Genomic DNA, 22454 nt, shown 5'->3' with positions numbered 1-22454 from the left:
GCAGAATTGCCGTGGAAAGGATGACGCCAATCGTAAGTGACAGTGTTAGGCCGAGGTGGTTTTTCAGAAAATTGTCGCAAAATGTGCTCATAGATCTTATCACGACGTCGTAAACCCCTTTGCAGTTGCCCGCTGTAGGACTTCGTTGCACTCCCTGGGCCGTCGAGTGCAGGATCCATCGCTTTGTTAACGACCGTTGGGTAGTTACCGCAAGATAACGTTTTGTCATCTGGTTAACTGCACGCAGCTCCACAATTGATGCTCCTTCGCCAGCACATTCAGTAAGAACGACTCGCGGCGTCAGGATAGCAAAAAGCAGCCCACGGTCAGAGTGCGGCCAGATCATCTCTGTTATTCTGTCTAAGTAAATAAATCTCATTTTCCGGTAAGGTAGGCATACGTAGCAGTCAGCTAGGACTCCAATCGTAACCGTGGTTGTCAGGATAGCCGTTGCTAGTGCGTGGAAGAGCGTGACAAGCACAACGTTTGTCAGGAAGATCACTCCCATGTACCTGTATGCTTCGGGGGGCCTCCCGGGAAGATTCACACAGCTTCTAATGCCCAAAGCGATGCCACATCCCAGTATTCCTATAATGACGCCAAGCAGGACCATCACCATTGGCAACCCGACCTGGTCGACGATAGCTGAGCTGTCCCACAATCTCGTGCGCTGCTCAAAACCGTAGAACCTAGACTCCAATTGATCGAGACCTTCCAGAGTGTGTTTCAGTTGGATGTGCAGGTTTTCTTCAATGATAGCATCCACTTTCGGCAGCTGCGCTCCTGGCATGAGCATCTCGGCAGGGACATTCCCACAGTGGTGCTGCTTGAGCGCAAATGAGCGGTTGGCCAGTGCGACTAGGCAATTAATGGACGTGATGCGACCTAGGGCATCGTCGGAGATAACGCCATAAAGAAAAGAACGAACGTGGCGTGCTAGGTCATAGTCCACATCGTTGAGTTCGACGAGCAGTTCACCCACGGTGCGGTTGACGTAGCGGCGCAGATACGCCATGGTCTTCGTTAACGTCCATGGCACCCGTGGTGTGGCGTGAACCACGGCTGCGTGGAAGGCCAGCATGGTGGCCAGGTCTGCAAAGGCGAACATAGTGAGCATACCGAGCAGCACGCAGCAAGCGAGGCAGTGTTGCGGGGTCGTTGCTCTTCGGGCGAACGGTACACTACCGCTGGTGATGCAGGCGACAATGGTGACCGGAGCGGCGACGGCGAGCAGCGACACACCAACAAGTAGGAGGGAAACGAGGAAAGTGCGCAGCCTAGGGTGTCTCTTGTAGACTAGGTCGAGGGTTTCTGCGGTTCGTGTGCATGACGCAAGTTTGTAGAGAAAGGCATCAGCGTGGTTGCTTTCACCGGAGCTTCTTGCAGAAATCCGGCCCAGGAGCTCTGTGGCGAAGACTGCGGCTTCGGCCCAGGCCGACAGCAGGCCACCGCTTTCGGCGACAACTGCTTGCGCGGACCGAGGTTCTTGAGTTGCACTCGGTAGGATGTCCACTGTCGTACAGAGATGCCAGAAAGGAAGAGTCACCAGCAGAGTGCTGTAGATTATACCATGCCGTTCCATACCACCGTAGTGGCTTGAATATCACGGTAATGAAACCATCAGTGTCGCAGAGGCTCGAGCTACACCCGGGTTTGGTCGCCTTCTTACTTGCTTGCTTGACGCTACGTTTGGCACGTACCCACTGCAAAGGATTGGCCATTAAACCAGTGGTTAAAATACTGCGGTAATGAGAATTAAAAATTTTGATGAAAGAAATGCAAATACTACATAATCTAGGAAATATAAAATCGTACAGTCATATTGGTAAGTCTGAATAAATAAATATAGAACTATATTTCCTCTAAATAAATAAAAATACGAAAGAACTGCAATTTCAGTTGCAATAATCTAACAAGTAAACCTTCCGATGTCTGAGAAATTTTCAAGCTGTTACACAGAAGCTCTTGTTGCTCTGTCCTAAAAAAGAAGCCGTAGGAAAAAGGATAGTGTCGGAAATAATAATGGTAAACTTTATGAATATATTTTCTAAATGTTTTTTTTTTCATATCCCTACTGAAACGTTCCGTAAGATGCGGAGACTGCCGGTACGGAATTATTGGAATATGGAAAGACGTATGATACGGACTCCGCTTGATACGTCTTTCCATAAGATGTGGGCTCCGCATCTTATGGAGAGACGTATGATGCGGACTCCGCATCTTATAGAAAGATGCGGAGAATTACTGAAGATGCAGAAATTACTGAAATGTGTGCATGTTACGGAAATGTGTGCATGTGTAAACTTCTGAATATTGCACGAATTAAGAGGAAATAGGAAAAATGACAATTATGATGGGTGAAGAAAGCTATAGTTTTCAAAGAAACAAAAGTATTAAATATACTGAATTAACATGCTGGATGTCATATCCTAGCTGCATATTCAAATATTGCAATATATTAATGCAGTGTCCTATAATTATATACAAAGATATATATATATATATATAAACTTAAATTAGTTATCAAATAAGAAAACCACTCACAGCAATTATAATATTTAGTATTCACTTTCGAGCTAAGTCTATTGCCATTTCTCAATGTTCACAGCACTGAATTGAGGTGACCCAGCACCATCATTTCACGAGTTGGATCAAAGTGCAACAGGAGTCTTAAAAAATGAAAAATTTTATGAATCAATAAAAATTACAAAATGCGTGCTTTTGTAGATTAGAACTTCAGCACTTTGAGGAGGTCAGCAAGGTGCCAATTCAAATTTCTGCGTCGCTGCGCATCCGGCACCAGGCTTGCGTGCGCCCGGAGGTGCTCTTCATAGGCATCTGCATACACTAAATAATAAAGGCTTGTTATGTAAGTTAAAAGCATGCCTATCGCATATAAAATAACTAGGTAGTCCCAACTACTTTGAACGGTGTGTACACGTTATCAAATATCATTACAAAACAAAGAAATGTTTACCGGATACTAACTAAAAATTTAAGAATTGCAAGTGAAAGCAATAAATGTAACAATTAGTGCTGTGCACACGTACATTTACTGCCATTAAAATTTACAGTTTCTCTACAGTTATGGCATCTTGCACGAAAGCTCGGCGAACAGCAGTGGAAGGCTGCCATGCTCAGCTAAAAGCCCACACTTCAGCAGGCTATCCCGAGCTGTTAGAGTTGCTTCATCCTGTCACAGCCCCTTTCCTTTAAGATGGGAGAAAGTTGTTTCTCTCTCTTGTAAACACTGTGACTTATGCAGCATGCAGCTTCTGCAGCATGCAGATGCTAATGAAGCGGCATGGCACCAAGAAGGAAGAGAACAATTAGCAAGATTTAAAATTAATCACATCATACCTCAAAATATTTAACTATTTGAATAATGAAATGCAGTTACTATCACCACCAATCTTTTTTCTAGCGTATTCAGAATATGAGAAAACGTCATTACACTGCACACAGCTACATGTGCAGTTTCAATAAAAGCATGATTAAGGCATCACAAAGAGACAAATATTGCGCAAATATTCAAGACCAGTGGCATGGCCAGTGGCATAGTGGGCTCACGCCCCCCCCCCCCCCCCCCTTCCCACAAAATATTGCAGCTTATGCCCCTGTTCAAGACATAATGGAAAGTGCGAACAGCATATCGTAAATTAAAAACTTTCTACAACAAAAGCAATTTTTGATGTGATCTTTGGCCACTAGAATCAAATTCATGACAGCCTTGGAAACTCGAAGAATCAAAAGGTCTGTGCATTCATGAACACTCATATGATATACCCAATAAAAAAGTTGACTATAGTAATAATAAATTACTTATTCAAGTGTCTTTCAACACCACTATACTCAATCAGCACTGATGACATAGCAGTGCAAAATAGCAGGAACACTATTGCAATTTCCAAAATCACAATCTTAACAAACTTCGAAAAAAAATGCTAAAAATATGATTTCTTAGGATGCCATCTTCACGCTGGATTGAGAGCATATGCAGTAGCCACCAATTTATTCACAGCAAAGAATTTGGACACACTTGTTTAGTTCAGTGCCTTTGAGTGGCATCACTATTCATTCTATTGAAATAATACATAACCATGACCAATAGTTTTGAATGTCATACAGTGTGTCGTTTGATTTTTCCCTGATTGGCTGCACGATCAAATGCAATGTTCAATGCCATGGTAAGTGATGTCTGCATTTCACCAGGCTGCCAGCACTAAAATGAGCTGGTAATGACTGAATAGCTGGTGCCAAAATCAATGCATCCACGTGGCAATAGTCAATCAACAGTTAAGCCAATCAAAGGTTAAGGCGTTGTTGGCTGCACGTAATGGTTGTAGTATTTTTCATTTAGTCATCTCTAACCAGCTATCCTAAAGTTGTTTGTAGGGCTATGCCTAACCGAATGTAAAATATTTCAGTCTTTCTACTGCATAAACTGCTTCAAAAGTAGTCAACTTCCCCTGAAGTTTGTTCGTAAGCACTTGACCATACATAACACTATTTCAAATCCCGAATGGCTCTTCACAGACCACCGAGATTCGTTGCATCAACATTTACCTGCTGGTATACTACTTTTTCACGAAAATTAGTGCACATCATGTTACATGTTTGGAGTGAGCTGTGTTGTTGGTATGCCGCTGAAATTACAGCTCATAAAGGTCACGCTGAACTGTACAATAAAATTGCAAAATACTATATTAATTCAAAAATAACACATTTTTCTATGGTGATTTAATGAAATTGTGAATAACACACGGCTAACAGTTTTTTACAGCAAAAAACAACAACAAAAACAGGCTTACTCCTTAGGGCATCCAACTTCCTTGGGGTCAGTGCGCGTTCTCCACGCACGGAGGACCGCCCTCCTTGTGAAGGAAACGGCGACATGGGGTGCCCGTTATACTTCTGTTGTAAAGGTTGTGGACACCCCATATCGCCTTTGCAGCTTCCCTTACAAAAAGGGAATCCTTCGGCTGGGCCATCAGATGTTTCCATCTTTCTTCTGGTATGGTTATACCATGGCCCAGGTTTCTCTGCATAAACAAATGAACAGTGTCCTAATGCTGAGAATTCTGCAAGCAACACTATTTGTGCAAGATCATTTCAATGTTAGTTGAAAAACCGAGCTTCTTGCCAAAAATATTTTTGATACAGAAGTAGGAAATTAGATCTGACATGTATGAAAACCTGGAAATTGCTCTTCCCAAAACTGTGCAGTGAATAAAATGTCATAATTTCTGAGCAGTTCAGCAACACATGCCTATAACAGGCCAGAGGCAACCTTTATACCCTGAACAGAAAGAGGGGAAGCAGGTCTTCGAGACTAAACGTTGGGGGGGGGGGGGGTGTTCACACTTTGAAAATATGTTTGGATTTTGCCACCTCTGATGCACCAGCATTCTTCACAAGTCTTAGATCAGTATTTCAACTGATATCATCAAGCTGAACTTCTAGCGATGTGCGCATAAAAAACGGCCCTTTTCAGGGCCAGATTGTTGCTGTACGTTATACATTCTCTACAGCAGCCACCTCAGTCCGATATGAAAGAGCCACGCTTTTTCTAGAATATCCTCCTGCATTTGTTTACTAGACTCAAAAATCACACCGTGCAGATGAACTCATCAACACTGATGCCAACTGGAATTTCAATTGCCATGGCAAGTGTCATCAAGAGCGCCTACTAAATATCTGTCCCATACAGATACTTAATAAGGATGGGGGCACTGCGACGACCCCATCCCCCCCAAACTGGAGCCCTGTGCTTGCCTTTGATTATACTGCTCTCTGCACGGTCATTCAGAACAGGGTTTTCCCCCCGCCAGACATTTAGTGGGTCTCATTCCTGTTAGAAGTCATAATCGGCAGAGAATGGCTGATGTGCCTTGTCTTTTTTTGTTCTGACATCTACCGTCGAACCCCGCTACAACGAAACTGATGGGGCGCGGAAAAAATTTCGTTGAAGCGAAAATTTCGTTTTAGTGAAATCGAACAAAATATAGCTGATCTGAGCTAGCGAAACAAAAAAACGTTCATTCTCAAAATTCAAAAAATGGCCGCAGCTTCCTATTCTTTCCCAGCAACATCGCGACGCGATTAACACCCATGCATAGCGATGCCATGGTGAAAAGCAAGCTGAAACAACGCCCAAAACCGCCTTGGTGAACGAACCAAACAGTTGCATTAACACGTCAACACCAGCAGCTGTCCGCTGTCAAAAGTACCGTAATTACTCGAATCTAACGCGCACCTTATATCCGGTTAAGCGAGTTCATAAATCGCACGCGCATTAGAATTGAGTATGAACAAAAAAATTACGGTCAATCTATTGCCATCGGCAAATCCAAAATGGCCGCCCCCTACGTGCGTCGGCATGTCGCGTCGGCCATTTCTGCCTGTGTTTCCCCTGTGCGGCACTTCGTACGTGTGCCGAGGAGTTCCTCATCTTGTAGTGCATTAGCATCGACGGCGTGGAAGGGCCGACTCCAAAAACTCGAGTGCACCACGATGCCGCTTTTAAAAGAAAAGTCATCGCGTGTGCAGAAACGGACGGAAATCGGAGCGCATCGCGGTCATTCGGAGTTCCTGAAACGTGCGTGCGGGACTAGCGGAAACAAAAGTAGAATATTGTCGACAGCAAAGTTTCACGCAAAGGCTTCAGTTGACCACAGCAGGGTCGGTTTCCGCAAATTAAAGAGCTGCTCGGCGAGTATGTGCTTGAGCAGCGAGCGGCACAGCGGCCTGTGACGACAGAACTGCTCCAAGTGCGGGCTATGCAATTAGTCTTAGAAAAAGGTCTAACGCGGAGCCAGTTTAAAGCGACCAGGTGCTGGCTAACTAACTTTATAAAGAGGAAAGGCTTTTCCCTCCGAAGGGGAACATGCATATGCGAAAAGATTTGCGGAGGAGTACGATGAAAAGCTTCACAGTTTTCAGAGGTTCATCCTAAACTTGCGGCGCAACAACGGCTACCTGCTTGGACAAATCGGGAATGCCGATCAGACGCCTCCTTACTTCGACATGCCTGGCACCACAACCGTCGAGAAGAAGGGGGCGAAGCAAGTTCGCGAGCTGACATCGGTCCACGGTAAAACTACAGTGACGACAATGCTCTGTTACACGTCAGATGGGCTCAAGCTTCGCCCGTACCTCATATTTAAATGGAAGACGCTCCCGAAAGGAGTCGTTTTTTCGAGTGGTGTGATCGTGCGGGCCAGCGAGAAAAATGGGTGCGCGTTGCAATCAATGTCTTACGTTTTTTTTTTTCGCGGTGGAAATCGGGTGCGCATTACAATCGAAGGCGCGGTAGAATCGAGTAAATACGGTATCTGAGAACGCCGAGATAGAGGCAAGGTATCGTGGAGCGATGACTTTTGCATTGTTCTATGCCATTCTTATCATCCATCACCCGCGGTTAGCAGATTTTGTTGATAATGCAGACGAACAGCCACTCTGATTAGTTACCACCCTGGCTAAGCGCGAATATAATAAGCTTCAAAATTGCAAAAAGCATCGTTCCGCAGTTGCACTGAGCAGCTGCACGGCAGGAACCATGAACTGAGCGACTGAGCTTCAGCTTCGGATCGTCTGCCGCTAGAAGCAAGCCAGTGGCAAAAGCAGGGCAGTCATATTGCCATCGCTATCGAGCAATGGCGGTGCCATATGCTTGCTGAACAGCGGCAGTATAACGGCGGTTTCTAGCGGTGCCAACGCGTGTTCTAGACTTTGTTAACGCATTTTCAGGCTCTGAAAATGCATCGAAATGTTAAAAATTGGGTTTACTGCATAAAAGTAGGTGCCCGAGCCTGGAATTGCATCGTAAACTTCGTTGAAGCGGGACGATCGAAGAAAAAGTGTTTGTTATGGCGACAATATTTATGCATTGACTCCTATTGACTGCTGACAGGGAATTGTGAATTTTTCGCTGCAGCAGAAATTTCAGTGGAGCGCCGTTTGTTGTAGCGGAATTCGACTGTATAACATAATTTTAATCAGTGATGGCAAGACACTGCTAGCGGTCATGAATACAAAACAAGTTTTACTACATGCCACGTACATTGGAAGTTTGTGCACACAGTGTCAGCAGGGAAACATGACAAAGTTCTTTCTCAGTTGTGGACATGTCATTAGAACGCAATATCATTTTGCTGTAGTACTAACATGTGTTAGACACTGGAATGATAACACGTGAACGCCTATGCAGCATGTGGTGTAATGGTCGTTTTCCCCTTGACCAGCTCACTGGTTACAGAAACTCATTCACTAACTTGCTTGCTAATAAACTTCACGCTACTTGCAACATTTTATGAGATAAAAGTCCCTTGTCATTTATTTGGACATTTTTGTGGCACTGTCACTCATCTTATTGAAGTACAGGGGGGTCAAAAGTTCCGAGGCCATGCTCCCATAGGAATACATGAGATAGCGACCTGGAAACTTTTGACCCCCACCTTCGCCCTTTACATATGTAAACTCACAACGAAAATTCGGATGCTCCACCGTGTGCCATTCAATTTTTTTGGACTGCGGCTGCCTGATATAATGTGATCTTTCATGGCATGACAAGCAGCCAGCGACACTTACGATAGTGTGGCTGACCCTTTGAACTTAGCGGGCACTGCAAAAGAGCCGAAATAACCGAGTCTGAAAAAAAGTATTCACAAAAAAGCCCCTTTTTCAGCTCAGTGGCCAAAAAATCTTGTCCATCTATATTTTTACACACGCACGCTTTGCACAAGTCGGTCTTTATTTCAGCCAGTGTTTGGCCATCCCTGTAGAGACTGTTACAACTTCCACTGTAGGTGGACATGATGGTTGTGGAGTGGACAGCACATCATCATCATAATGTCCACCTATGCAAGTTTGAGTACTTGACAAATGATCGTGTTTTCAAATTGACAAACTCCCAAACAATCTTAGATTTAGGTCAGCTGTCGTCCACCAGATGGCCAAACACAGGCTGAAATACTGGCAGACTTGGTAGTGCATAAGTATGTGTGCCAGAAGCACGTGAGTACAGTGACACATTTTTCCGGTCAGTGGGCCAATAAATGTTGAACAAGGGTGTCAATATAGGATATAGTTGGTATTTCATTGCGATGTACAAAAATGTCTTTCTTAGTCATCTTCACTCTTATCAGTTTCATACATGGGCGTTATGCCCAAACCTCAAATAAAGGTGCTTTTTGTGGTGAATGACTTTTTTTTTTGACACTTGGTTATTCAAGCTTTACAACGGCTCCCCCTCCCACCCTAGTTGGCAGCAGTTATGTCTCATGCACCTGCACAATACGTGGCATTTATGTTTTTAGAGTTCTATGCAAGGACTAATAGGAAACAAAGATTACAGGCAGTCATGCTTGATAAGTGGTTATGTTGTGTGAACTCAATACTAGCCATCTATAAAGATATGACAAAGAACCTTACCTCAGTAGCCTCTGTTTAAAGTCCGCACTGATGCGCAACACTCACTGGTGACTCTGCTACCAGCGGCATGGCTTCAGGTTGTGCCACCAGAGTTGGAGCTTGCGGTGGTGGCATTGCAGCTGCTGCCGGCACTGCTGGAAATGGTGTTGGTAGTGCCGCCGCCGCTGCTGCTGGAGCTGCTGCCGCCACTGCTGCTAGTGGCAGCACTTGTTTAACAGCAGGAGGCGTCTTTATTGCAGTGAATATTGGAGATGATAGCGCTTTAACATAGTGCAATACAAATACACGAACTTATAAAAACAAAGTCCTTTTCAATATTCAGAGTTTTGAAAGTGTAAAATACTTCACACATACAGATCCAGTAACGCCAATAGATTTTTCAGACTTGTTCGATAGTTTGGACTTCATTAAATGTGTTGTCAATATTACCATAGCACAAAACATTTTTGCGTCAAATTTTTCAAACAAATTTTACCCTAAAGTTTAATTTTTTGGACAAAATACCTCGTTTTAAAGTGCCACTCGATTTTGAAAGCCACCATGTTAGATTTTTATTGGCTTGGTCAAGTTTTTTGACTTCCAATGGAAAGTTGCATTGCCTCCAAACTGAAAATGTGCACATCTTCCGATTTTCGAGGCAGTGTCCTATCTTCCTTGGCAAGCAAAACTGCATAGGGAAAGAAACTACACCCATAGGTTTTTCTTTTTTGAAGGATTATTTTTCACATCAAGAAAGGAGAGTAATAGTTTTTCTGGTTGTCTTTGACATGTGGTCATTTTGGAGATTTTTCAAGTTTTTGAGCCGTTGTGTGGGTAACGTGTTCTCAGCTAATGCAGCAGCTCAGTAGGAATGTAGTTAACGTGAATATTCTGAAACATGCTGGTTCAATCGCAGCCACGGCAATAGTAGTTCGATGGAGGTAAAATAGTGAAGGCTTACACAGTATGCAATGACAGTGGTGGTCAAGAACCCTGACTGCGTCGCTAAATCTCACAAAACAGACAAGACATTGCAAGCACCTCTTTGCGGCCTGCATCAAGTTTCGTTTGCTTGGTGCGATGGAACTGCCAACTGGGTTGCTCACAACGGTCAGCGGCAGCAATTGCCAATGCGCTGACATTACCGTAGCCCAAATAAATCCAATTCTGCTTGTCCCGAAGCACAGCATGAAGCCTGGTGTCATTGAAGTCTTTTTAGGCTATTCTAATCTAAATAACTTAATTTTCATGTATTAACTATTTTTCAGGACTGTTTGATATTTCACAGACCCTGCAAGGTCCAGAAAATTGGTCAGAAACTGAACTCGGTTAACAAACACCTAACCAACTAAAACCCACACATCGATCAAGAATGACTGCAAGCAAAGTATGGGGTAAGCTAAAAATATTAATTCTGGCAAAGAGCTAGAAACATGAAAAGGTCAGAGGAGAGATACGTACAGCGGTGCACTGGAACAGCTCTGCCTCTTCCTGTTGAAAAAGACTGTTCCCTCAACCTCTCCTAGGTTTATAGCTTTGCAACAAAATCACCATATTCATGGAAATCTCGACAAAGTCTTTTTTTCGAATTTTTTTGCTATAAACTCCACGGTCGGCTTAAATATGAGGATTTTCGAAAACGTGGTATTTTTAATTGAGAAAAGTGGTGAACAACTAGCAGTACCTAGACGGTAACATAGCTGCTAGTAATCAACACCCGGCTTATGTACACACGTGACACACATACATACAAACGTACAAACATACACAAGTGCCTCAAACAGGCTGGCTGACGTTTTGATAGGAGAACCTATCTTTGTCAAAGGCAATTTGTCATCCTTGGCATGTTAGCTTCAAGGGGCTTTGTAGTGAAGTCATTTCAAGTTAGGTTGCGGTGTACCAAGTGTTCTCCTGTCAGAGGTGGGGGCAGGGAAGCAAAAAAAGAAAGTGATAGAAGAAAAGAAAAAAAAGGAAGAAAAGGGGGATGCAAAGTAGGAGCGAGCGGTGGGCTACAAAGTGGCGGCCGGTACGACCGAAGGAAAGAGCATGAAATACTTCGAAACCAGAAGATGGGTGCCGCGTCTAGCCGCTGCAAAAGGTTGCCGACGACAGCTGCGTACGCCTATTCTCAAACACTTATAAATGGGAAAGACAGCAACGAAGCAGTTACTAAAAGGGGGACAAGCAGGCGGCATACATTTAAATGTCAAGATGATGACAGTAAGCGATGCCGAATGGAGTCTGAAGAGCACGTGTTTAATGGAAAAGGTCCTTAGCAAAATAGGGGGAGGGGGGGGGGCAGGTGTCCATACAGGTAGCCCGCTCAGGGGAAACGCTCTAAGAATTCGACCTCACGTTGGCTAAGGAAAAGGGGAATTGAGAATGAAAAGAAAATGAGCCATAAAGAGTTAAAAAAGAGGAGAAAAGAAAAAAAGCGGCATGGGGGAAAAGTGGGACGTTGGTGAACACAGATGGAAAAAATGCTAAAGAGAACTTTCTGGATTGATAATGACCTTGCCGACGCGTGGTATAACTGGTTTTAGAAGCAAGAAAAGGAAAAAGGAAGCCTACATATCATGCTATCATTGATTCTCTTTTAATTTTAAGTACAGATATACATGCATCCATATATCATTACAAAAAATTTTATTTTCAAGAACCTTCAAATCACTGCTTCCTTTTTTCTTTCCTCGCTTCTAAAATCATGATAAAGAGTGCTTACTAGAGCAAAGGACGGGGCGGAAGGGGACAGGAGAAGAGACGAGACAGAGCGTCAGCGCTCTCTCTCGTCTATTCTCCTGTCCCCTCCTGCCCCGTTATTTGCGCTGGTAAGCACTCTTTATCATGTTATACCAACATGCCCAATCCTACTGTTTCTAAAACCAGTTCTACCATGTATCCTCAAGCTCATTGACAATAGAAAAAGTTCTCTGCCCCCCACCCCTTTTGCTAATGACCTTTCCCAATAAACACGTGCTCTTAAGACCCCTGCCGGCATCGCTTACCATCATCATTTTGACATTTATATAGTTACGGGGAAGATTTATTCACCGAGAGCTGGTCTTGCTAACGGCTTAAAGAGCGCACAGTCATTACACGTATCAATATGTATGCCGCCTGCTTCTCCCCCTTTTAGTAACTGCTTCGTTGCTGTCCTTCCCATTTATAGGTGTTTTAGAATAAACGTACACCGCTGTCGTCGGCAACCCTTTGTGGTGGCTAGACGCAGTGCCCATCTGCTGGTTTCGAAGTATTTCATGCTCTTTTCTTCGGTAGTGTCTGTAGCGGCTGCCGCTTTGTAGCCCCCCGCTTGTTCCTACTTTGCATCCCCCTTTTCTTCCTTCTTTTTCTTTTCTTCTTTCACTTTCATTTTATGCTTTCCTGCACCCAACCTCTGACAGGAAAACACTTTGTACATCGCAACCTAACTTGAAAAAAAGCGAGGGCTGCACTCCTACTTTATAGATTTTTTTCTTTTCAGACTGAGATTACCAAAAGGGACATACGCCACCATGAAAAGATGACGTCACTACTAATCTCCTTGAAACTAACACGCCAAGAATGACAAAGTGCCTTTGACACAGATAGGTCCTCCTATCAGACCGTGCCAGCCTGTCTGAAGCACATGTACTGTTCACCCCCATTACCCCACTACCTGTTACCATCTGTTGGCTCCCATCTTGATTTTGGATACAACAGGACTAGCGGCTTATGTTTCTTGAGTTCTTAGCATCATGAACCAACTGCTTTCTTTCTTCTTCAGGTTCAATCAATGTTTTCCTTTTGTGAACGCCATCTTCACCGTTTCATTCTGCCTACATTCGAAGTAATTTTTTTTCTCCTAGGCTTCGAACTTTAGCGAGTAGACTTAAAATCAGGGCCAGCTTAGATTGGTGTTAACGCAGTAATACATATGTTCAGCAAATTCAGGCAAGAATTCGCTCAAGAGAAAGCTTTTTAGAACGGGCTATGTTTGTTTCTTTCTCTATGCAAACTCATGAATACAGCAACTTTGCTATGTGCAAGAGTTGGATGAGCCAACACTATTCTCATGCCCATACTTGGTTAAATACAACACTTGCGCCACAATGCCTGTTTGAAGGACCATATTCTTGCAGAGGTTTTAATGTGCAACTAACACTGAATGTGCCAGTGCTTGCAGTGATGGCATATTATCACTGTGGCAGAGAGACAGTCATTTATAAATGTCAGTGCATATCATGCCACAGTCCATGAAATCAGACAAAAGTAAACGTATGAGCTCTGTGGGCATATTTGCCCCAGCATAAGTTCACTTTTGAAAAGCCAGTGATGCATACCTGATCTTGAAGACTGTGTGTCACCATCTGTCGCACCTCTTCAAGATGAAACTGGTCATCTAAAGGCCCTCTCAAGCACATGGCTTTAAGATTTGAATCCATTTCCTGTAATGAGGCCTTGCAAGCTTAAAAGAGGTACCGACATAAAAATTTAATTGTTCATTTGATTTTGTTACAATGAGCAGCAATCCACCCAATTATCAGTCCGGAAATGTTCCTCGCAGTCTGTTAATCGGGCTGTTATTGTTGAAGACAATTTTACTGCACCCAGCTGCAGTTTCAGTCAAACAGCATGTAGAGGGGCGGAACCGAGAGTGGTTTGTAAATAGAGCTGGCCACGTTAGCACACAAAGCAGCGACCGACTCTCTATACGTGGCCTCACCAGCACACGACCACCAAGTAGGTGATAATGCCCATGAGAAGCATAGCAAGTAACCCAAAGTTGTGGTGCAAGAGTGTCAGTTGTTTCGATTTAGGCCAACTTAATGTCAATGGGCCAAGTTGCTTCACTATGAGATGCACAGTACACCTGTCCTGCAGAACTAGTATGCAATTCCTTTGGCACATCCACTGCGGCTTTACGTGCAATAAAATGAAAATCAGTGGGTGTGAAAGCTCGCTTTATAGGGCTAGTGAACAACCCCAAGGTCCAAAAGTTGTAAAGAGAAATATGTTTGCTTTTACTTCGTGAACATGCTGCCGCAAGAATTTTGTGAATAAGTGCTGTATTAAGGAAGCAAGAATTTTGTGAATAAGTGCTGTATTAAGGAAGTTACAGGGGCTAGAACATCGCGTTCAGCTGGTTTAAAATTGTCGTGCAGTCTCGCCACCCGTCTCCTTCAGAGGAAGCGGAAGGCGTGGTCTGTCGTAACTCCGCCCACTTCGGCATTGCGACAACCTGTCAGCGATTTACGTCATCAGCTAACTGGATCAGTCCCAATGCACTTCCAATTGCTGCGACACCTGGTTCTTTCCCGCTTACCCGGTGCCGATACTTCTCCGCAGCTAGCCCAGTCACTCGATTTGCAGCCGACAACTATTTGCAGCAAAACTGCGTTCCGAAACCCGGACATGACATCTGGGAGCAGCAACACAAAACACAAATAATGCGCTTAATGTGGGTGTGCCTGTCAAAAGGTGGCGCGACCATTTGCTTACTCTCAAAAACTGGGTCAGTGAAGTGTCCCGGTTATGTTGCATGGAGCCTAAGGGCAGTTTTGCAACTCATATGATTAAATATCTCTGTCTATGCTGTGAGTGGGAACAGGAACTGTCGTTGATTTCACTACTGTTTGTTGAGACCTGATTTAGACCAATTAACGAGCTGCATGCTGCATCACATCGCTGATAGCCGAGTTATCGTTACTGTGTGTGCAAGGAGATTGGTCAAGCATAGGAATAGAGGGCGGGAATTGTTTTTCGAAATGAAGGCTGTGCGCGGCACGCCGCTCTGTAATACTCAGAAAACGGGATCACTGCGGTCTACTCCACGAATTACCGAGATTGTTTGGGGGGTGGTAAAAAAAAGTCTGCGCCTGTTGACTGGTCCTTTAAGAAAAGTCTGTTAGAACACCCATTTTTTCAAGGCCCTGGTAAGTAACTTTTTCAGGCAATGAATGCTTCATCCTTTCGTCTCAACACATGCGAAAAGCACACTTTTCAATGATCTTGAATGCGATTTCAGAAATACTGAAAGTGCACATACCTCTTGAAGCTGACTGGCCGCCCGATGGCTGCAGCAGCATAATTTCTCCAGCAATTTTTCTGCATAAATATTTCATAAACATAAGTAGGATAACATCATTCCTGCACATACACAGGGTTCATAAAGGTTTGAAAGGAGAAAATGGAAGGATATTTATGGAACTTCATGGCCCTGTCAAACGTTTCTCAGGGACTTAAGGGAACAGAGTAAGCCCTGTATTTGCCATGTAGTCGAGGTGAAGTTTATGTACTTTTTTCTCCATAACCGTAAGAGCTGGAGTAATTATTTTATTATTGTATTAATGAGCCATTCTTATTTTTACTAAAGCAAACTTATCACTAAAAATTGTAATGCTAACTTTTGGTAAATTTTTACTCCAGGTGCCTCGCTATCACACAATAGCTATTAGATGTCACATTGCACAAGAGCACTTTCTCATACAACAATTATTGTGCTTCAGCATATTCCGTTTTACGTTACCTAAATACTAGCCGAAATCTAGGATTCTAGATACGGTGGTTGTTGCGAAAAAGGAACTTAAGTACGAAAAAAGCATGTTTTGAGGTAATCGCATAGAAAGTTGGAAATCTACATTATTTCAAGAGTATACAACGAGTAACAGCAAATTGACGGACCCGTTCAATAGGCATAAGTCAGATACACATCACCAATATAATTTTTTTCTTTTTGTGCTGAAACGTCTTGGCTGGCTACCTTTACTTGTCACCTGGTATGTAGTCGTGTTGTCAGCACAGTACTGTCAATGCAGTTCAAGGGTGCGTGGGTCCTACGTTGTGCACTGCCCTGGTGAAATTGTAAAGTAGTTCAACACATTGACACGGGCTATATTGCCATCATTAAAAGTGAACACGTACAGACTCAAGGGTGCATATTTACAGTGTTTGATGCCTGAGGAAAACGTTTTTTGGAGTCCACTCTCACACGACAATCCACTGAATCATTATGGTTTTGAGTTTTCCCATAGAGGCATTGAGCAAGTATTCTGGATGAGCTAGTTCCAAATAATTTGGCTTAACAGCCTCAATACAGATGCTGGAAGGTGTTATTTATCAACCAATGGTTCACCATTCAACTGCGCTTTGTTGAATTAACACTAAGTTACGGCATCGTTCGATAAGGCCGTGTCAGTGATTCATATTTTGAAGCCATGGAAAAATATGTGAACCAGACAGCTTTTCGCATGTCCTCTAAACTGGCTCTATTTCTTTTAATGACTTAACGACAATAGTTTTGGTGCTTTCCAATGATGACACCACTAAGAAGTCTCCAACTAGATATGTATTTCCCGACAGAAAGCTTGATGCATTTGTTTTCTTGCGTTTTCGCAGTTCCGCACCCATTTTTTTTTCTCAATGTGCCAAATGCACTCTGGCTTGCTAACTGTAACTTCTCCATATAGCCGTAATGTTTGAACTGCAAGGAATCCCTCGCTACGTAAGATTGCGGGCATGGCAGGCCTCCACCGAAGTTGTGAAATATTGTCATATTTAGAATGAAAAAAATTGCGCTAAGACAAATGACCGATTATAGTTCAGAAAAGGCTCCATATTTCAAATAACGCAAAAAGAAACAAATAATTTTTTAAAAATACTTTTACTTACCCTGTCCCCTACGGTACCCAAACAAGAAATTTTTTCTACAACCTGTCAAATTATCACTAAATTTACTACACTTATAGAGTTTAACACAAAAGCCCAAATTACTTTCGTAAATAGGGAAGTTTCTACAATCAATAAAGGGGTGTTACAACCCTTCAAATGCGAAATTGTAATAGACAACCAAAATCTACCGCACCGCTTTTGCAGCTAACCCATGCCTGCTCTGGTGAAGTCTGTTTAGGAGTACTGAACATTTATTCTCACACATGTGCTCCAGGCAACACAGGTCAGGTAGAGTCACAAAATACATGACATGCAATTGAAATCTAAAGACAGGGAGAACAAATGCAGTGATTATGAGAAAAGGGCTACCAAGAAAGTTGACTGTCAGTGTAACCTGTCATGCAAATAAAAAGTAGTGTTCTTGTGGGAGCATTGTTAGGAAGGATAAGCAACCACCACTCGTACATTGTACTAACCACATGCACCACTCGTTAAGACAGGGAAGAGAGAGGGAATACAAATGGAAGGGTGATCAACCTAGGCCGGCAGGCAAAAGAAGCATAAATGCAACAGGCATAAGTTTCGTAAGGAGATAAGTAGAGAGAGTAAAAGCAAGACATGATGACATGACGAATGAGGAATGAAATTAACAATAGTAGAAAGCATAAACAAACAGAATACAACTAAACTCGCACAGATGTATTAATTCTGAAGGGGGATCGAAGCTTGCTGTATTAATGCTAACCTACAACAGATAACGGATTGCACTGTGGACCTGTCTGCACTGGTCCCAAATTCAAGTGTTTTCATCACCTTTAGGAGCCTTCAGAATGAAACTTTCAAATTCAAGGGTTTGCAAGGTGTTCCAATTTCCTATACAAACCCTACACAAATGCTTACCGATCCCTTTGACCACGACCTCTTGTAACTCCCGGTTCCGTTTTTTTTCGTCAGCAAGTTTCCTTCTCAACGATACAATTTCTTGCTCAAGCCTCGCCATCTTGTTGTTTCTTTCTTCACCTTCCGCTGCAGGCGATTCGGACAAGGCCACCACCTCCTTTCGTGTGGCTGCTTCCTTTCTTTTCTTTTTGGCTCGGCTCTCCCTGCAAAATCAGACTGCATGACAACTCTGCGTGGCTGAAGAGTACTGCCTCGACATGCCCGCATTCTTTACTATGAAAATGTGCTTGCTCGAAATTATTTCAGTTCTATTAACACATATACAACATATGTTGTGATGTAGTCCAAGCCATATATAATGAATTATTGAATGTATTGGGCACTTGTGAAATCCTTTGATTTTTGATATACGAAATATTTTATAACATATTTACTTAAATACCTTATTTCCTTCTAATTGAATATCATTAGAATACTACTTGAACGAACTACTACTTGAACGAACATCAGTTCAGAAAACTGTGCAAGCAAGCATGCCGAAAGCAATGGAGAGAACTGAGGTTGACAAGGGTGCAAGAAGGTACGCTTGTTCATTGTGCGTCATGCCCTCAAGCACTTTTGTTCTCTTTCCTCCTTACAAGACACGGCTTACTTTTAGTGCATGTGATCGTGAGGCAGTGCACAGGTATTTCCCGGCATACCATCATGGCCGCAATAGCTATGCAAGAAGCTTTGAAGAACCTTTCTAATAGACCTAACATGATGATCGAGTTTTTTTAGGTCAACTTACGAGTCTAAAACGAGGTACAATACATTTAATCAGAGTTGCCAGAAAGAAAACAAAATTTAGTTACCCGAGAAGGCGCAGCTTTAAGGACGTCGTCAAAGACATGCTCTGGGAATCGGATACGCCTTCTGAACAGCTTCCGGGCTAGGTCTTCTTAAGACTCTGTAACAATAGTTCAATGAAGTTTCTCAGAGAGGAAGTGATGAGGTCATGTGCAGTTGTTTCAGGCAAAGTAATGTACAATACCAATGTAATGATGACACATAAGTGGCCAAAAGTCTGAATAATTATGACATGCAAAATCACAGTCAGGCACAAAGATGGATAATTTAAAAATAATTGGCAAGGGCCACTATGCAGTACAATTGTGGATTATGGACTTATTCAACAAGTGTAAAGGCAAAATTAACTGTTGCACAGTGCACAAATATTCCAACTTTTAAGCATACGCACAAGCACAGTTTCCCTACAAATCATAGACAAGCTGAAGTGCTCTTAGTGGTTCTCACCAACATCTCTATCGATATGACCATTTACCTACTTGCCAAGCTGTCTAACAAAAGAGACAAAGGCAAGAAGTGAGACCGGCAGAATGAAGTGACATGCATTTTTTTTTTCATGTTGCACGAAATCCATACCTTTCTGTCAGACCCCTGTGCTTTATTTGTGATGGTCATATCCACAATGTAAGGGACGTAGCACACCAGGAATATGCACACAACAAAGTCTTCTTACATGCCACTGAACTTGTTGCCCTATAGCCTGTTTCAATATGGCATCAGAAAAATATTGCTACAAAGGAATTCTTTTTTATATGTTTTCTTTCCTGTATTCATTTCTTACAGAATTTGTAATCAATCCAGTATATATAAAGAAGAAAGAGAATAACGATATGAGAAAGTAAAGTTGTTTCCAATGTGTGGCTTACGTGCATTCACTTCAACTGCCTTGATTGTCACATGAGAAAATTATTTGGTTTGGAAGGCAGCTTAGCGTCAACATGCACTTCATAAATTTACTTTGCAACTGTGGAGCATGTAATTATGCCTGTGTGGTTGGTGTATACCTTGCACACAACTTAGCACTGAAAGCTCACTGCGACATCATACCCAAAAACGACAACATTTTAGGTCGTAAAGAGAATGATGTTGTTGAAAATGCGTGGTTACGAACGAATTAAAACATACCTATAAGTAGCAAGGCCCGGTTAGAGGTAAGGTGCATTTAAAATCCCACGCGATACGACTGCACAATGGGTTAGACAAAGGTGATATACAGAAATCTATTAGAGGTAAGGTGAATTTCAAAACCCACGCAATACGACTGCACAATGGGTTAGACAAAGGTGGTATACATAAATCTATAATTCACCAAATACATAAAAAATAGCTGACTGACGAGTCCGCGCTTTGTCCTGCGGGCTTACTAGCATAACAATGATCTGCGATTGCCCAACTTCTATTGGGCACAGGTATACGCCACTAGCCTTGAGAGTTTAAATAAAGGGCCTTGAATTTGTTTGTTTGTGTGTGTGTGTGTGTGTGTGTGTGCGCGCGCGCGTGCGTGCGGCACAGCCAAATGTTTCGTGCATGCACAACGTTCATTGTAGAACATAGCGCGAACGGTGACGAGATTGACCAAACAGGACTAGCACTGCCTATTTGCGTTAGCCCAGTTAGGGCTTTCTCGTCATCGTTGTTTACGCTGTGTTCCACCACGAATCTGTACTAACAAACTCAACTTCGTACGCTTCTATTGCACAAGGCGTTAGCGCAGGAACCAAGAATCCACGAAAACAACTTGCACCATACAAGTAGCTGTTACAATCGCAAAGGGCCGCTATAGCTCAATGCACGAAGAGATGGTAAACAAAAAAAATAAACATACAAGCAGTAATGAACATCCACGCTCTACAGCAAGCTGCACGCTTCTCACCTGCTCATTCCACGACATCGCCAGGAAAGTAATCTTCAAGCTCGCCTTCTTCCTGCTTTTCTCTCCAATAAATCATTTTATTCTTGCCTGAGGCAAGGTCCGTTTCAGACGACGGCCTGAAATCGCGTATCAGTGAGGCCGCCACAACAGCTTTCGCGCCATCTTTATATGTGACGTACGCATACATGATAATAAACAAAAAAAAAACCGACTGATTTAACAAAACACGCACCACCAGAGTCTCGGCGGGAAGAGGGGCTTGCAAGCAATGGCGTGCGCCAATAGGCCTAAGAGGCTATGGATGGCTTCGTCTGCTTTGAGCTTTTACGACTTTTGGCTTTTCTGGTGTCGTCTGCTTTTGTAGCTGCACCCTCTTGAAGAGAATGGGGTGCTCGAAGCGTTCGAATCACGAAACATTGATAAATATGAAACAGTGCCGATTTCTTTACTGCTTTTAATAAGTTGTAGCACAAAATGAAGTATTGTATTTCGAAAGTGAATTAATAATGCCACTCTTCTCATTCACAAACCAGCAGAGCAACATGAAAGGTTTGCATCATTGCATGTCTTTCACAAGGCCGGGCGTGACAAGTTACCGGAAAGACGCAATAATTAACAATATACGAGGGCACGCATAAGTTACATGTTCATTGTTAACATACTTATTCTTGCGTCGATAGCTGACCTGAAGTTGGGGCGACGAAATGCCGGCTGCAAGGGCAGTGGTCAATGGATGCGACATGCTAGAGCCATGGATCCATGTGCTTAGATTTAAGGTGCACACTCATGAGCCCAATATGTAGTCAAGACTTCTGGAGCGACCATCTGTGACATCCCTCATAACCATATTGTGGTTTTTGGGCGTGAAGCCCCAACATTATTGTACTATAAATACTTACAAGAAAAGGTACACTGAGACAGGGCTGAGTTGAACATTCCTGAATTGCACAGTTTAGCACTATTACTTGCAAAGTTTCATTCGATTTCAGTTGCACCTTTGAGGATGTCTGACCAGACGTACAGTGCGGACATGTCTGTATACGTTGCACCAAGAAACTCCAACGTATCATATTATGTTGGTACGTAGGTAGTAAACTTTACTGATATCCTGAGTAACTCCCGTATTCATAGAGCAAGGACTGTGGGCTGCTCCCACGTTGGGATGGCAAGGCCAAGCCTCACCGCCACGTCGTGGGCCTGCTGGACTGTCTGAATCTTGGTTCAGCCCGCAAATACAAAGTGTCTTGCGAAATCTCTTCACCCGCGTGGAGCTGTAAGGAGGGACACGATAGAAGATCTCCGTGAAACGTCGACTAGATCAAAAGATAGCGATACGAGTGCATTGCGACCGCAGTATAACCGACTGAAGGCGTTATAGGTTTCAGTGGGTCAAAAGAAACACCCCACAAGTGAGCTAATGCTTCTTGACCCGTCACGGGTCCAGCCCGCTTCGACTTTGGAGAGCCCGAGCACGACAATTAAGACCGCAATCATTAATTGCGAATTGACGTCGCAGCACGTTTATTTATAAGTGTTGAAACAAAAACAGAAAAAAAACAAGTAATGTTACAGACGGCATTCGACAAGTGCTATTCATCTACAAGATCAGCTATAGTCAATGGTCAAAGCACATCAGAAGATCATCGGTGTTTTCTACCGTGGTAGAGACTATCGACGAAAACTGGGAGCTGGTACACGCGGGTGAAAAAAAAAACTTTATCATCAATTCTGAATGATAGGATCGAAGTTTGATTTGGTCGCTTGAATACATTCT

General features: G+C 43.2%; 1 protein-coding gene and 1 long non-coding RNA gene across 3 annotated transcripts; both read right to left on the bottom strand.

Moving 5' to 3' along the window:
* Positions 1-2670: 2670 nt before the first annotated feature.
* On the bottom strand, positions 2671-5019 carry LOC142803432 (uncharacterized). Its single transcript, XR_012894113.1, has 2 exons — positions 4812-5019; positions 2671-2838 (listed from the first exon to the last, which is right to left on the bottom strand). It is a non-coding gene; the product is annotated as an uncharacterized LOC142803432 (long non-coding RNA).
* A 4287-nt stretch (positions 5020-9306) lies between these two features.
* On the bottom strand, positions 9307-20818 carry LOC119179127 (uncharacterized). Of its 2 annotated transcripts, XM_075890486.1 has the most exons (6): positions 20681-20818; positions 18813-18907; positions 17959-18161; positions 15437-15495; positions 13731-13835; positions 9307-9660 (listed from the first exon to the last, which is right to left on the bottom strand). In XM_075890486.1, exons 2-6 carry the CDS (start codon positions 18848-18850, stop codon positions 9448-9450), a joined length of 618 nt encoding a protein of 205 aa, XP_075746601.1. In that variant the 5' UTR covers positions 18851-18907; positions 20681-20818; the 3' UTR covers positions 9307-9447. The 2 variants fall into 2 exon arrangements, with proteins under 2 accessions (XP_075746601.1, XP_075746602.1); XM_075890487.1 differs by lacking the exon at positions 20681-20818 and having other exon boundaries at positions 18813-19471.
* Between the last annotated feature and the right edge of the window lie 1636 nt (positions 20819-22454).

The sequence above is a fragment of the Rhipicephalus microplus genome, chromosome 3 (genome assembly GCF_043290135.1).
Source record: "Rhipicephalus microplus isolate Deutch F79 chromosome 3, USDA_Rmic, whole genome shotgun sequence".
Classification (NCBI taxonomy): Eukaryota; Metazoa; Arthropoda; class Arachnida; order Ixodida; family Ixodidae; genus Rhipicephalus; species Rhipicephalus microplus.
The sequence above is the reverse complement of the archived record's forward strand: the minus strand, read 5'-3'. Positions and strand labels throughout refer to the sequence as shown.

Excerpts from the sequence above, each read along its gene's own strand:
- LOC119179127 (XM_075890486.1), bottom strand. The coding sequence starts at position 18,850 with ATGTCTTTGACGACGTCCTTAAAGCTGCGCCTTCTCGG. Across the intron at positions 13,836-15,436 it reads CGGCCAGTCAGCTTCAAGAG|GAAATGGATTCAAATCTTAA; the intron begins GTATGTGCACTT and ends GCCTCATTACAG. Across the intron at positions 9,661-13,730 it reads CACACAGTCTTCAAGATCAG|ACGCCTCCTGCTGTTAAACA; the intron begins GTATGCATCACT and ends ACTGCAATAAAG.